The sequence below is a fragment of the Nannospalax galili genome, unplaced genomic scaffold, assembly GCF_000622305.1.
Source record: "Nannospalax galili isolate Female #2095 unplaced genomic scaffold, S.galili_v1.0 scaffold1938, whole genome shotgun sequence".
In the NCBI taxonomy this organism is placed as follows: domain Eukaryota; kingdom Metazoa; phylum Chordata; class Mammalia; order Rodentia; family Spalacidae; genus Nannospalax; species Nannospalax galili.
The window spans coordinates 58,509-70,680 of NW_008341479.1; the positions used below are offsets into that span (position 1 = coordinate 58,509).

The following is a 12,172-nucleotide window of genomic DNA, read 5'->3' on the forward strand; positions in this document are numbered from 1 at the left end:
GAGTTCTCTTGGGGTCTCTGCACCATCAGACAAACCATATAACATATCTTTGTGTGAATTTTTCATTTCGCATCTTGGGTAGGGATGGAGTAAATGGAGGAACGTACACAGATACAAGCACCTGGCACCCAGCTCTGCGTGGCTTGGTCGCCATTCAAGATTGCTTCTGTGCCTGCCCACAGTCTCTGTTAACTTTTTCCTATGAATCATGGGCCCACAGTCTCGCCGCAGTATGGTAAATGCCCCTTCTTTCATCCATGTGTGTGAGACACCAGGGCCATCTTTCTGTCCACACGTGCCGCCGTGAGTTTCAGGCGGCTCCTGGCTTCCATCCCAAGATGGTGCCCAGAAACCCATCTCTCCATGGCTAACTCTCCAAAGTTAATTCTCTGCAGCAGTTCCCACGCCACGGAGGAATCAGGTGCCTGGGACACAAAACCTATCTGTGATGGAATACTAATTCATAGAAGCTGTGTCTCCTCCACATGTACAAAAATAAACAGAATTAATTGGAGATGATGTGATTTCCCTGAGCTCCTTTACTGAACTCAACATCACCAAGTCTTAGAATTACAGTCACTTGCTGGAAAATATGGGAAACCTTTTTCTTAAGTTCATCTCCATCCATCTGATAGTAAAGGGGCAAATGGATATCTGAGATCTCCATGGAGAAATGTCGATGTTTAGGATGGAAGCATATTGCAGTTTTCAAAGAATAGGTTTCAAGGGTCTCTAGAGAATTTATTGATCCGAAAATGTAATCCATAGATTCTAACATTTAACCAGCCACAGGTGCCATCCGTGGGTTTGGAAGCACACCGGGTACACTGAGAATCCAGTGCACTCTGAGGAAGGCCTCCGGTCCCCAAGAACCATGGTTAGTACTGAGCAGCCCTGAAGTTCCTCAGTGCCCCCTACTGGTCCTGAGCATTTTGGGCTGGGAGGTTTGTGTCTGGCCTTACACTGCAGTCCCTTCACTGTGTCTCTGGCACAGAAATACATGGCTCCGTCCTCAGGCTGCAGTTTGCTCAGTTTCAGGAAAACTTGGCTTTTGGAGGTGTCCCTGGTGATACTGACTCGGGATTTGAGAGCTGAATTATAATCTGTGCCTCCACCAGCCCATATTGCACCGATCCATTCCAGACCCTTTCCTGGCGGCTGGCGGATCCAGTTCACACCATTGATGGTTAAAGATAACCCAGACAAAGTGCAGGTGAGGGACAGGGTCTCTGTAGGCCTCACCAGGCCAGGTCCTGACTCCTTCATCTGCACCTGGGCCAATACACCTAGGAACAGAGAATATCAAAGTCAATCACATATATTGTATAAACCCTGTCAAAGTTTGTTAACTAAAATCCAATATACACTCACAGCAGGGAGCAGCCAGCAGGCAGAGGAGCAACCCCAGCAAGGCCATGGTCTGGTGGAGGCTCCTGGGAGGACGAGATGGGGTTCCTCAGCCAGGGCTGGGCTTTCAGCCTGAGACTAGAGGCTGCTTTGCATGTGGGAGGATCCTGAGGAGATAAGAGGGGAGAAGAGGCAGGGTCTCCATCAGTATCACCAACTGAGGGAGGTTTGCCTGGTCCGTCTTAGAGGAAGTGGAGACAAAGAACAGAGAGACCTTTTCTTGATTAATGTTGGTTTTCCTAATTACCAACAGACATTGATGTGGTTCATGCTTTGGATCCTAGGGGTAAATTAACGGGGAATGTCTTACAGTAAGTGAGTCTGCATTCATGTAGTCCAGGTGGACCAGACTACAATAAATTCTGTGTGAATATAAATCTGTATAAATTTCATTGCAAGGTTTATGATGGTGCTGTCTTGTGTTCATTGTTTCTTGTGATCAGAAACAATGTTTAAAGGCAGGATAAAAATTCCTTTTAAAATGTTTCAATAGAGTTGATGCTCATCTTGTCACACATGTAGAAAATTCAACTTGATAGGACACACCTCACACAAATTACATCAAAAGAATCTAAAGTTTCATAGAGAAAAGATTTGAGAGCCTACCTTTGATCCTAATTTTCTGGGGCAAACCACCCATTTGTGTAAACAAAGAGCATAAACTTGGGACTCAGTTTCCAAATTTGCTTTCTTTCCTGCTGTTTTTCTCCCTCTCTCCCTCCCTCCTTCCTCCCTATCCCCTTCCTCCCTCCCCACTCCGTCCCTCCCTCCCTTCCAGTCTCTATCTCCTCTCTCCTTGAGCACATCCAAAACAATTGAGTCAATGTGTTGACTCAGCTCATGAGGTACAGGGAGCATCCGCTCTTCATAAATCCTTCTAATAAACTGATACCAAGTCAAGACTGAGTCTCTTTTTTTCAGTTTTATTTTTTAGACAGGGTGTGCTTGTAGCACCAGCTGACCTGGAAGTGGATCAGACTTGCCTTAATTTCACAAAAATCTGCCTGCCTCTGCCTCGAGGTCTGGGATTAATGGCATCAAGCCCAGCTTGTGAATCAATGTTTTTGCTACCTTACATAATAAATTAAATCAGAAACTGTAATGTATCAAAAGAAAGTGAGGGGCAAGACTTCAGTAAAGGGATTATCTCACCTGACTGTCAGTTCTCCTGAAGGTGAAGTGTGTGCAGACATTACACTGAGCCTTGGCAATGTGCATCATCAGGGTAGAGAAATGAAAACCAGAGCCGGATTTAAACCTCTCACAACAGTGGGGCAGCGTCTAGCAGAGCTTACGTTCACTCAAGTCCATGTCCCTCCAGCCATGTTCAGCTTCTATGACTTGTCCTCCATCATACCTGCTCCAGAATCCCTATGTGTTGTTGCTCTGTGCATTTGACATTGACGTTCTCCTGTCTGTTCATCCCTGTAGGGATCCGCATTCTTCCCATGACCACCTTGTAGTTTTGTGTGTGACGCATGGTCATCCTGACTGAGGACATTCGATGGGTCCTGAATGACCTGATTGGATCTCCATCCACTTCCTCCACCCTGGAGGCCTTCTGTATTTGTACCTGATCTTTGATATGTGAATGGCAGAGGTGGAGACATTCCTCTATTCTGGGAGACAACAGTCCCTGAGGTTCTGATGGTTGCCCACCTCCATGTGTGCTGGGATCCTGCTGCCTGTGATGCTCTGAGGGTGGCAGGAATATTATTAGACATTATTATGAACGTGGGTCTATTTTTGTTTATTTAATAATTCCTACATTTTCAACATAATTTGAGAAAGAATAACAAGAGAATAAATGCTATCAGACCACTTACATCATGTATTTTTTCTATTTTAATTTGATAGCCTGGCTGAGTCATTGTGGGCCGCCTTCTGCAATTCCAGGTTCCATTTCCATGGAACTCTATAGAAGGAAGTCCCGATGCATAGGTCCCAGTTAAGAGTGGGGTTCCGTGGTATATCCATACACAGTACCATTTTTTTTCTTCCTTAGATGTGAATTAATTCCATACATGTTTAGTTATTCACATACTAATATCAGCGTTCAGTATCCAGGAATGTATACTTATTCAGGGTGGTAACTTAAAATCCCAATACCAAAGTATGTATTTTCTTGCATCTAATATCCTAACTTTGGGAGCAGTAGCCTCCTAATAGCAGAGTTTCTGCATCTCCTCAATGCTGAAGTTTTGCTCTGGTTAATTCCTTGATGAATGCATTGTTCAGTGCACTGGTAGATGTTTGAAACCATCAATCATTTCTGTGAACAGGAGATCAGGAACCATAAATGATGCTACACAAACTTTCTCCAGACAGTGCCAGCGTCCTCTGGGAAAGGCAGCAGAGCACGTGGGAACTCACACGTGCAGTGAAGAGAATTGTTTTTCTCTTTGAATGCCTGAGATGTGATGGCTAATGATAACAAGATTAACTTATTTTCAAGCAAACCTTTCATTAAGAAATACTACTGTGCACTCTGTCTTGTGAGAAATGAGTAGAAACATATATGCAGGTATCAATGAAGACAGTGTTTCATTCCCAGAGAGAAATTATCCTCAAGTTTCTATATCTGAGGTACTCAGTGTGATGATAACCAAGGGCAGCTAAATTCCCAAATCATTCCTGCATTACATTTCTGAAGTTGAGTCCTAGCACTTGGTGTGTTTGGAAGTGTCTCTGGAGATGGAGATGTGGTTCTTGAGGGATGGGCTGTCTCCAGTGTTACCACTCCTACTTATTTGTTCATTCACTCAGCCTCTTCTCTGAGGCCATCGTATCGAGGTCCAGTAGAAACTAGCGTTGATAGAGAATCTGTGATGGTGCAGGACAGGAATGGTGACTGTGATGTCTTCACGACGGCAAATCCTGACTCCTGCAGCTGCACCTGACCCAGACATAACGAGACCAAGAAAAGAAGGCTCTATCTATGTCCTGTTATTACAATACCGTCCACATGCACACTGGTGACTCACTCTCACCCTGGCTGAAAGTGGACATGATCAGCTGTGAATGAATCCTTTCTTGGGCCTTTGTAGTAAAACCTAATTGTTATCAAGATTCAGATTTTATAATATGGAACCTATGAGATAAGAATCAACTGTATTTTCTTCGGACATTCAAACTAGAAGACTGAAACCATGCGCATTTCAGGTTCCAACCTATGTGTGGGATGGACACTAATTCATAGAAGCTGTGTCTTCTCCTTCACATACAAAAGTAAACAGAATGAACTGGAGATGATCTGAGTTTCCCGGCGTCTTTACTGAACTCAACATCACCAACTCGTAGAATTACAGTCACTTGTTGAAAAAGGATGGGAAGCCTTTTCTTAAGTTCATCTCCATCCATCTGACAGGAACCAAAAGGCAAACAGGCGTCAGAGATGCTCCATGGAGAAATGTCGTTGTTTGGCTGAATCAGAGAGAATTTTCAAAAAATAGGATCCAAGGAAGTGTCTCTAGGGAAATTCTGAGCAGGGACAGGAAACTGGAGATTGTAATATTTAACCAGCTCAGAGACCATCTGTGGGCTTGGAAGCACTCAGGGTAGACTGAGCACCCACTGTGTTCTGAGGGATTCCTACTGGTCCCCAGGACCCATGGGTAGTACTGAGCTGCCCTGCAGAACTTCACTGCCCCCTACTGGACACGGGCACTTTGATCTGGGAGGTTTGTGTCTGGGCTCACACTGATGTTCCTTCACTGTGTCTCTGGCACAGTAATACATGGCTGTGTCCTCAAGCTGCAGATCATTCAGTTTCAGGAAAACTTGGCTCTTGGAGGTGTCCCTGGTGATACTGACTCGGGATTTGAGAGCTGAATTATAATCTGTGCTTCCACCACTCCACATTGCACCGATCCATTCCAGACCCTTTCCTGGAGGCTGGCGGATCCAGTGCACACCATAGCTGTTCAAAGAAAATCCAGACACAGTGCAGGTGAGGGACATGGTCTCTGTAGGCTTCCCCAGGCCAGGTCCTGACTCCTTCATCCTCACCTGGGCCCAGACACCTAGGAACAGAGAATATCAAAGTCAATCACATATATTGTATAAACTCTGTCAAAGTTTGTAAACTAAAATCCCAGATAAACTCACAGCAGGGAGCAGCCAGCAGGCAGAGGAGCAGCCCCAGGACAGCCATGGTCTGATGGAGGCTCCTGTGAGGAGGAGATGGGGCTCCTCAGCCAGGGCTGGGCTTTCAGCCTGAGACTGGAGGCTGCTTTGCATGTGGGAGGATCCTGAGGATTTAAGAGGGGAGAAGAGGCAGGTCTCCATCAGTATCACCAACTGAGGGAGGTTTTCCTGGTCCTGCTTAGAGGAAGTGGAGACAAAGAACTGAGAGACCTTTTCTTGTTTATTGTTGGTTTTCCTAATTACCAACATACATTGATTTGGTTCATGTTTTGGGTCCTAGGGACAAATTAAGGGGGAATGTCTTACAGTAAGTGAGTCTGCATTCACATAGTCCTGGAGGACCAGACTTCAATGAGCTCAGTGTGAATATAAATCCGTATAAATTTCAGTGCAAGGTTTAAGGTGGTGGTGTCTTGTGTTCATGGTCGTCTGATCAGAAACAATGTTTAAAGGGCAGCATAATAATTCCCTTTAAAACGTTTCAGAAGAGTTGATATTCGTGTGTCACACATGTAAGAAATTCAACTTGATAAGACACAGCTCACACAAAATTGCGTTATGAGAATCCAAAGTTTTTTGAAAAAAAATTTGAGAACCTAATTTTGATCCTAATTTGCTGGGGAAACCACCCATTTTTGTATACAAGGAGCATATATTTGGGACTTAACTCCACATCTGGTGCCTCCAGGCTGCTTATTTCAGTCCCTGCCTTCATCCCTCCTCCTCCCTCCCTCCCTCCCTCCCTTCCAGTCCTTATCTCTTCTCTCCTTGAGCACATACAAAACAAGATTCCACAATGTGTTGACTCACTTCATGATGCACAGGGAGGATCTGCTCTTATAAAACCTTCTAACAAACTGATACAAAGTCAAGACTGAGGCTCTTCTTTTCAGTTTTATTTTTTTAGACAGAGTGTGCTTGTAGCACCAGCTGACCTGGAACTGGAATGGACTGGCCTTTATTTCACAGAAATCTGCCTGCCTCTGCCTCGAGGTCTAGGATTAATGCATCAAGCCCAGCTTGTGACTCAATGTTTTTGCTACCTTACATAATAAAGTAAATCAGAAACTGTCAGGTATCCAAAGAAGGTGAGGGGTAAGACTTCAGTAAAAGGATTATCTCACCTGACTGTCAGTTCTCCTGAAGGTGAAGTGTGTGCAGACATTACACTGAGCCTTGGCAATGTGCATCATCAGTGTAGAGAAATGAAAAGCTGGAGCCTGGATTTAACCTGTCATATCTATGGGGCAGCGTCTAGCAGAGCTTACGTTCACTCAAGTCCATGTCCCTCCATCCATGCTCAGTCTCTATGGTTCATCCTCCATCATTCGTGTTCCAGAATCCCCATGTGTTGTTGCTCTGTGGATGTGATGATGACCTTCTCCTGTCTGTTCTTTCCTGTAGAGCTCTGCATTCTTTCCATGACCGCCTTGTAGTTTTGTGTGTGACGCATGGTCATCCTGACTGAGGACATTTGATGTGTCCTCAATGACCTGATTGGATCTCCATCAACTTCCTCCACCCTGGAGGCCTTCTGTATTTGTACCTGATTTTTGATATGTGAATGGCAGAGGTGGAGACTGTCCTCTACTCTGGGAGACAGTCTTCCCTGAGATTCTGATGGTTGCTCACCTCCATGTGTGCTGGGATCCTGTTGCCTGTGATACTTTGAGAGTGGCAGGAATATTTTTAGATATTATTATGCATGTGGGTCTATTTGGGTCTATTTTATATTTCCTATATTTTCAACAAAATTCGAGAAAGAATATCAAGAGAATAAATACTACCAGACCAGTCGCAGGGATTTCCTTTTCGTGAACAGACACCAGGCAGAGGGGGCACCCTCTCTGGTCTGGAAATCCAAAAGGACTGGGGTTGTAAGATATGGTCTCTGATGTTCCAGATCCATGGGGGAGGGGTGAAATTATTGTGTTTGCTCCATCCTCAGACTCGGTAGGCAATATGCAACAGGTCTTGTGAGATTTCCCACACAAGCATACACATGCCCGCCCCATTCCTTGCCTTGACCTGATGCCACTGTGTTTGTGATAGTTTCTCTTAAGAATAAATCATAGTACATCGCTTGTGCCTGAATTTATGTTTGTATTTATCAGCCTGGAATATACACTAGGCATGAAGCTACTGTCCCAGGTTGTGAGTGGAATCGCACAGAACATGCTCATTCCAGTTGACAGTTACTGCATGGAGGTCAACACCACCTTAGGCTGGACGGGAGGGGCCCGAGAGATGCTGGCAAGCAGACACAGCACTATTTGGCAAGGGGAGGCTGAGTCAGGCTGAGTCCAGGCAGAAGTAGCAGATTGAGGAGGATGGCTGACAGGCATGGTGTGCAATGCAGGTTGAGGGAAGCAGGGAGGCTTGGGGTCTCTTCTTTATGCAGAAGCACTGCAGTGAGAATTGATTTACACATAGACATAAGAAAGGAAATATTTGGACATAAAACAGTTCATCCCTGAAGTAACTGGTATAAAGCTTTAGCTTTGAGACGACCTGCTAAGTTACCGAGTTTGCTAATAAAAACTGAGGAGGAAATAAATAATGGTGTTATTTTTAGAAAATGTGGCACACAAAGAAATGTGCAGTCACATCATTATCCAGGACACCCATACTCTACAAAGACACTGCAAGCACTTAACTATCTCATATAGACCATTGCCTTTAGGGAAAAGTAGGATTTTATTGTTGTGTGACCCTTATCCTATTTTTATATGTTGGACTCTTAAAATTATTAGAGACTTCTTCCTGAAATCCTAGCAGAATTGTTTAGCCTGATGTACATTCCAAACTGCTCATTCATGTAACTTTTTTTTCTTGTCCTCAATGTGACCCGGGGAAATATGACATTGAATCTTTTGGTTTTGAGCTTGACTCACGGCTGTTCACTGAGCATGCTGATTTTGCCAGATCTCAGGAGTCCAAGACTCCTCACAATTTGACCTACAAAGCTTCATCACGCTGAGATGGTGTCACTGTGACAGTTTCCAGGGAAGCCTCTGCCTCAGATTGGTAGATGCTATTTTCCTTTGGACGAGTGGCTCACATTGATGATCCATTAACACTGATCTCACAGCCACATGGATAATATACATACTTGAATTCCTAGGGTCAGCAGCAGCAGAGAAGCCATGGAAAGAACAAAATTATCAGCATAAAGTGCAAAACTGAAAATCTTGGCTTTCAAACTAATTTTAATTGCGATGTAAACATTCCAGTATGGAACCAGTGAAAAGTGAACCAATTGTATCTTCTTGGGACACTCTTAAATTAGAAGATCAAAACAATGGGTATTTCAGTTTCCAACCTGTGCCCGAGTTCTCTCAGGTACACTTGTGCTATCAGACTAGCATATCTTTATGTGAATTTTTCATTTTATATCTTGGGTAGGGAGGGGGCAAATGGAGGAATGTACACAGAAACAAGCACCGGGCACCCAGCTCTGCACGGCTCGGTTTGCCTTCGAAGATTACTTCTGGGCCCACTTATAGACTCTATTAACTTTTGCCAACGGGTCTCGGGCCCGAAGTCTCACCCAGGGTGGGTAAATGCCCCTTTCTGTGTCCATATGGTTGAGACACTGGGGCCACCTTTCTCTCCACACCTGCTGCTGTGGGCGTCCATCCCAAGATGGCACCCAGAAGCCTCTCCTTCCCTGCTAACACTCAGCAGTCAATTCTCCACAGCAGGCCTGGTCCCTCAGAGGAATCAGGTGCCTGGGACACACTCCACCCTTTTCCTCCTCTCTTAAAATCTTTCTGCCAATCATCTGTAACGTCCCTGAGCCTTGGAGAATGTGGCAGATGTAGTGCAATCTCTCTTGTATCATGGCGTGATAATGACTTCTTGGGCCACTCCTATTTTTGTCTTCAAGTTGTGGCCATTGATCTACCTCTGTGTTTTTTCTTTCAGTATAAAGACAAATAGAATGAAGTAGACACATCTAAACAAACATGAATGTAAACACAAATGCCTAGAAGATATCCCAGTAGGAGCACTATATTCATTAAACATTATATTTTTCCCCAGTAGGGCCTGTAACCTTCATCAGCACAAGGCATTGGCCTGGTCCACAGCACTTGTTGTGTGTTCCACCCCTGGGAATGGACCTTATCCAATTACAAATTTGTCATTTCTATGTATGTTGGTCAAGCCATTATTGCACTCGCAGGCATTGCTTGGCATGTCCATAGTGTGCAGCATGCGGGACCCATTGTTGAGTAGAGTCACAGGGGATCATTTCTTCCCCAACCATCTGCATAGCCCTTTCTGGCAATATGAACATCATCCATGCAGTTGCATGGAATCTTTTCCCTTAGTCTCAGATCCAGCTCTTCTTCGTCTCCCACACTCACAACATGTGGTGTCTTCAGCAACATGGCTTTACTGACATTTCCAGTGTACAACCAACATCAATGGCAATAGCCTTGGTGAATTTGAGGATCTCTAGGATCTCTTTGTGACCAACAGCTCATAGTGGGGCAACACACCCCTGGTACTGTAGATTTTCTTAACAGTTGTATAGCTTGGGAGTCTCTGCCTCTGTCTTGCCCAACCATAACACTCCCAAGAATCTTACAGCTATAGCTGGCCATTGCTTCTTCAGGTGTCTTTCAAATGGGGTTCACATCTGTAAAACACTGGAAGGAAGATTAACATTATATAAAATCCATCATAGACAAGGTCTAACACAGCATGGAAAGGTTTTGTCCACTTGTATTAACTGTTTTCTCCATGGATCCTTGTTAGGTACACTAGCATGGGTAAGAGGCAATAATTTGGTTAGCTCTTTACCACCTTTCTTATCTCTTTGGAGTCATTTCCCATTTGGGGAATTTTACATGGAGTCTCTTTGTGTTCTTTTATTCTTGATACACTTACAGGTGTTGGCTCCAGGTGCCTGACCCTGCACTGGGCTAAGGAAGCAGGGGGTTTCTCCTGTCCCTGCTGCGTTTGTTGGGTCCCTGAGTCAGGCAGGTCCTGGGTCTGCCTCCTGACTGTAGCCCTATCTGTCATTTCTCTATTGGCCACCCCTGGCTGCTGGGGAAGAACTTAGTGGGAAAAACTGCTTCCACCCCTAGTATAGCCTTTATGACAAGAAAAATGTATCTTATTTAATCCTTGGGGATTCTTAACCACCCCTGGGACAGTTTTTATTCTGTGAAGTCTTTTGTAAACTGTTATTCTGGTTTTAACCTTCCAGAAACTCCTTAGTACCAAATTTGGTTTTCTACCAATCTTTTCTCTGAGAATTTGGACTCGACATAAGTCTTGCCACATTTGTCTTAGAGTAACCCAAATGGACCACTTCTACTGTCTTGTCTTTTTTACATCTCTCATAGTTTGTTCTGTTATTCTACAGACACCTTTTACCTGCTGGTCAGAATCATTTAAATTTGCTAAAGCCTGACACTTTACAAAGATTCTGTGCCATTAAAGGGCTTAGCAAAACCATTAAAGCTCCATAGCACTCTTGGGGTCCCAGTTCAATTAAGCTTCCTTTCATATCTCAGGTGAACACACTCTTATCTGGCCCAGTGAACTGGACATCATATACTGCTTTTCTCATACCCAGTTCTCTCAGTAATGTCTGCCCTTTCTTTATAGTCCTCCAGGCCCTGTTAATCATGTTAGTCTCCCTTGGTAATGACCATGTATCTTTAATGCCTTCAACCAGCCACCCCATTAAGGACTGCTCCCCCTTGCACTGGCCTATATTGAAGAGCCTATATCACAGGAAAGGATGGCTAGTTATATAACTCAGCTCTAAAGCTTCTGAAAGACTTAAACTAACGTCATTTGCTCCCATGTCCCACACTCTTACAAGCCACATGGCTAGGGCTCTTTGATGGCTTTCTTGTAAGTTTTTTCTGGTTTTAGCAGTTCCAGTGTGGAGTATTTCCTGGCTACAGCACTGTTAGATTTATTCCCATTTGTGTCAATGGCTGTATCTGAGGGGGCAGCTTTAGCTGCTTTTATTTTTAGGTCTTCTCCTTATTCACTATTATCTGTCTTTTCCTGAGTCCTTGGACCTTACACAGGTTAAAATGTCCTGTGTTTTTCTCTCTCAGGCTCTGTGGCTGTATTTACCAGGACTGCCCTGGCCTTTCAGCTTCCCCTGCCTGGGGCACATCTTTTATTACACAGAGTGGCCATGCCCCCCTCTCTGGGTCTCAGTATTTCTCCACAGTGGTAAAAGCTTTTCTAGCCTCTGGATAACCTTTAACAAATCTTCACATACCCACAGCATACCCCTACATTTACAACATAGCCTTGGCCCATGTTTCTGCGAGGCTGGCCTCTTTTCAGTGACAGACTTTACAATCCATTGTATAAAGCACGTGACTATTGCTAACCCCATTAAGCATATGGGGTTTGATTGCCTTCTTCCCTGGGTTCCAGCTTCTCCTGGATTTGGAATTCAGAGCCCAGCTGGCCTGCCACAGAGTCAGCAGGAACAGCACTGCTAACTCAAACCCAAATGCACAAGGCTGGTTTGTTTATCTGGCTAACTATGCCAGTTTGTCACTGGGGTTCTCTTGGGGTCTCTTGCACCATCAGACAAACCATATAACATATCTTTGTGTGAATTTTTCATTTCGTA

General features: G+C 44.4%; 2 gene segments (V, D, J or C); both read right to left on the bottom strand.

Annotated features, from left to right (window-relative positions):
* Positions 1-771: 771 nt before the first annotated feature.
* On the bottom strand, positions 772-1,420 carry LOC103737417. The segment is given in 2 exon segments: positions 772-1,286; positions 1,372-1,420. Coding segments are annotated over 2 exon segments (561 nt in total).
* A 2,745-nt stretch (positions 1,421-4,165) lies between these two features.
* On the bottom strand, positions 4,166-5,578 carry LOC103737418. The segment is given in 3 exon segments: positions 4,166-4,303; positions 5,029-5,429; positions 5,515-5,578. Coding segments are annotated over 3 exon segments (585 nt in total).
* Between the last annotated feature and the right edge of the window lie 6,594 nt (positions 5,579-12,172).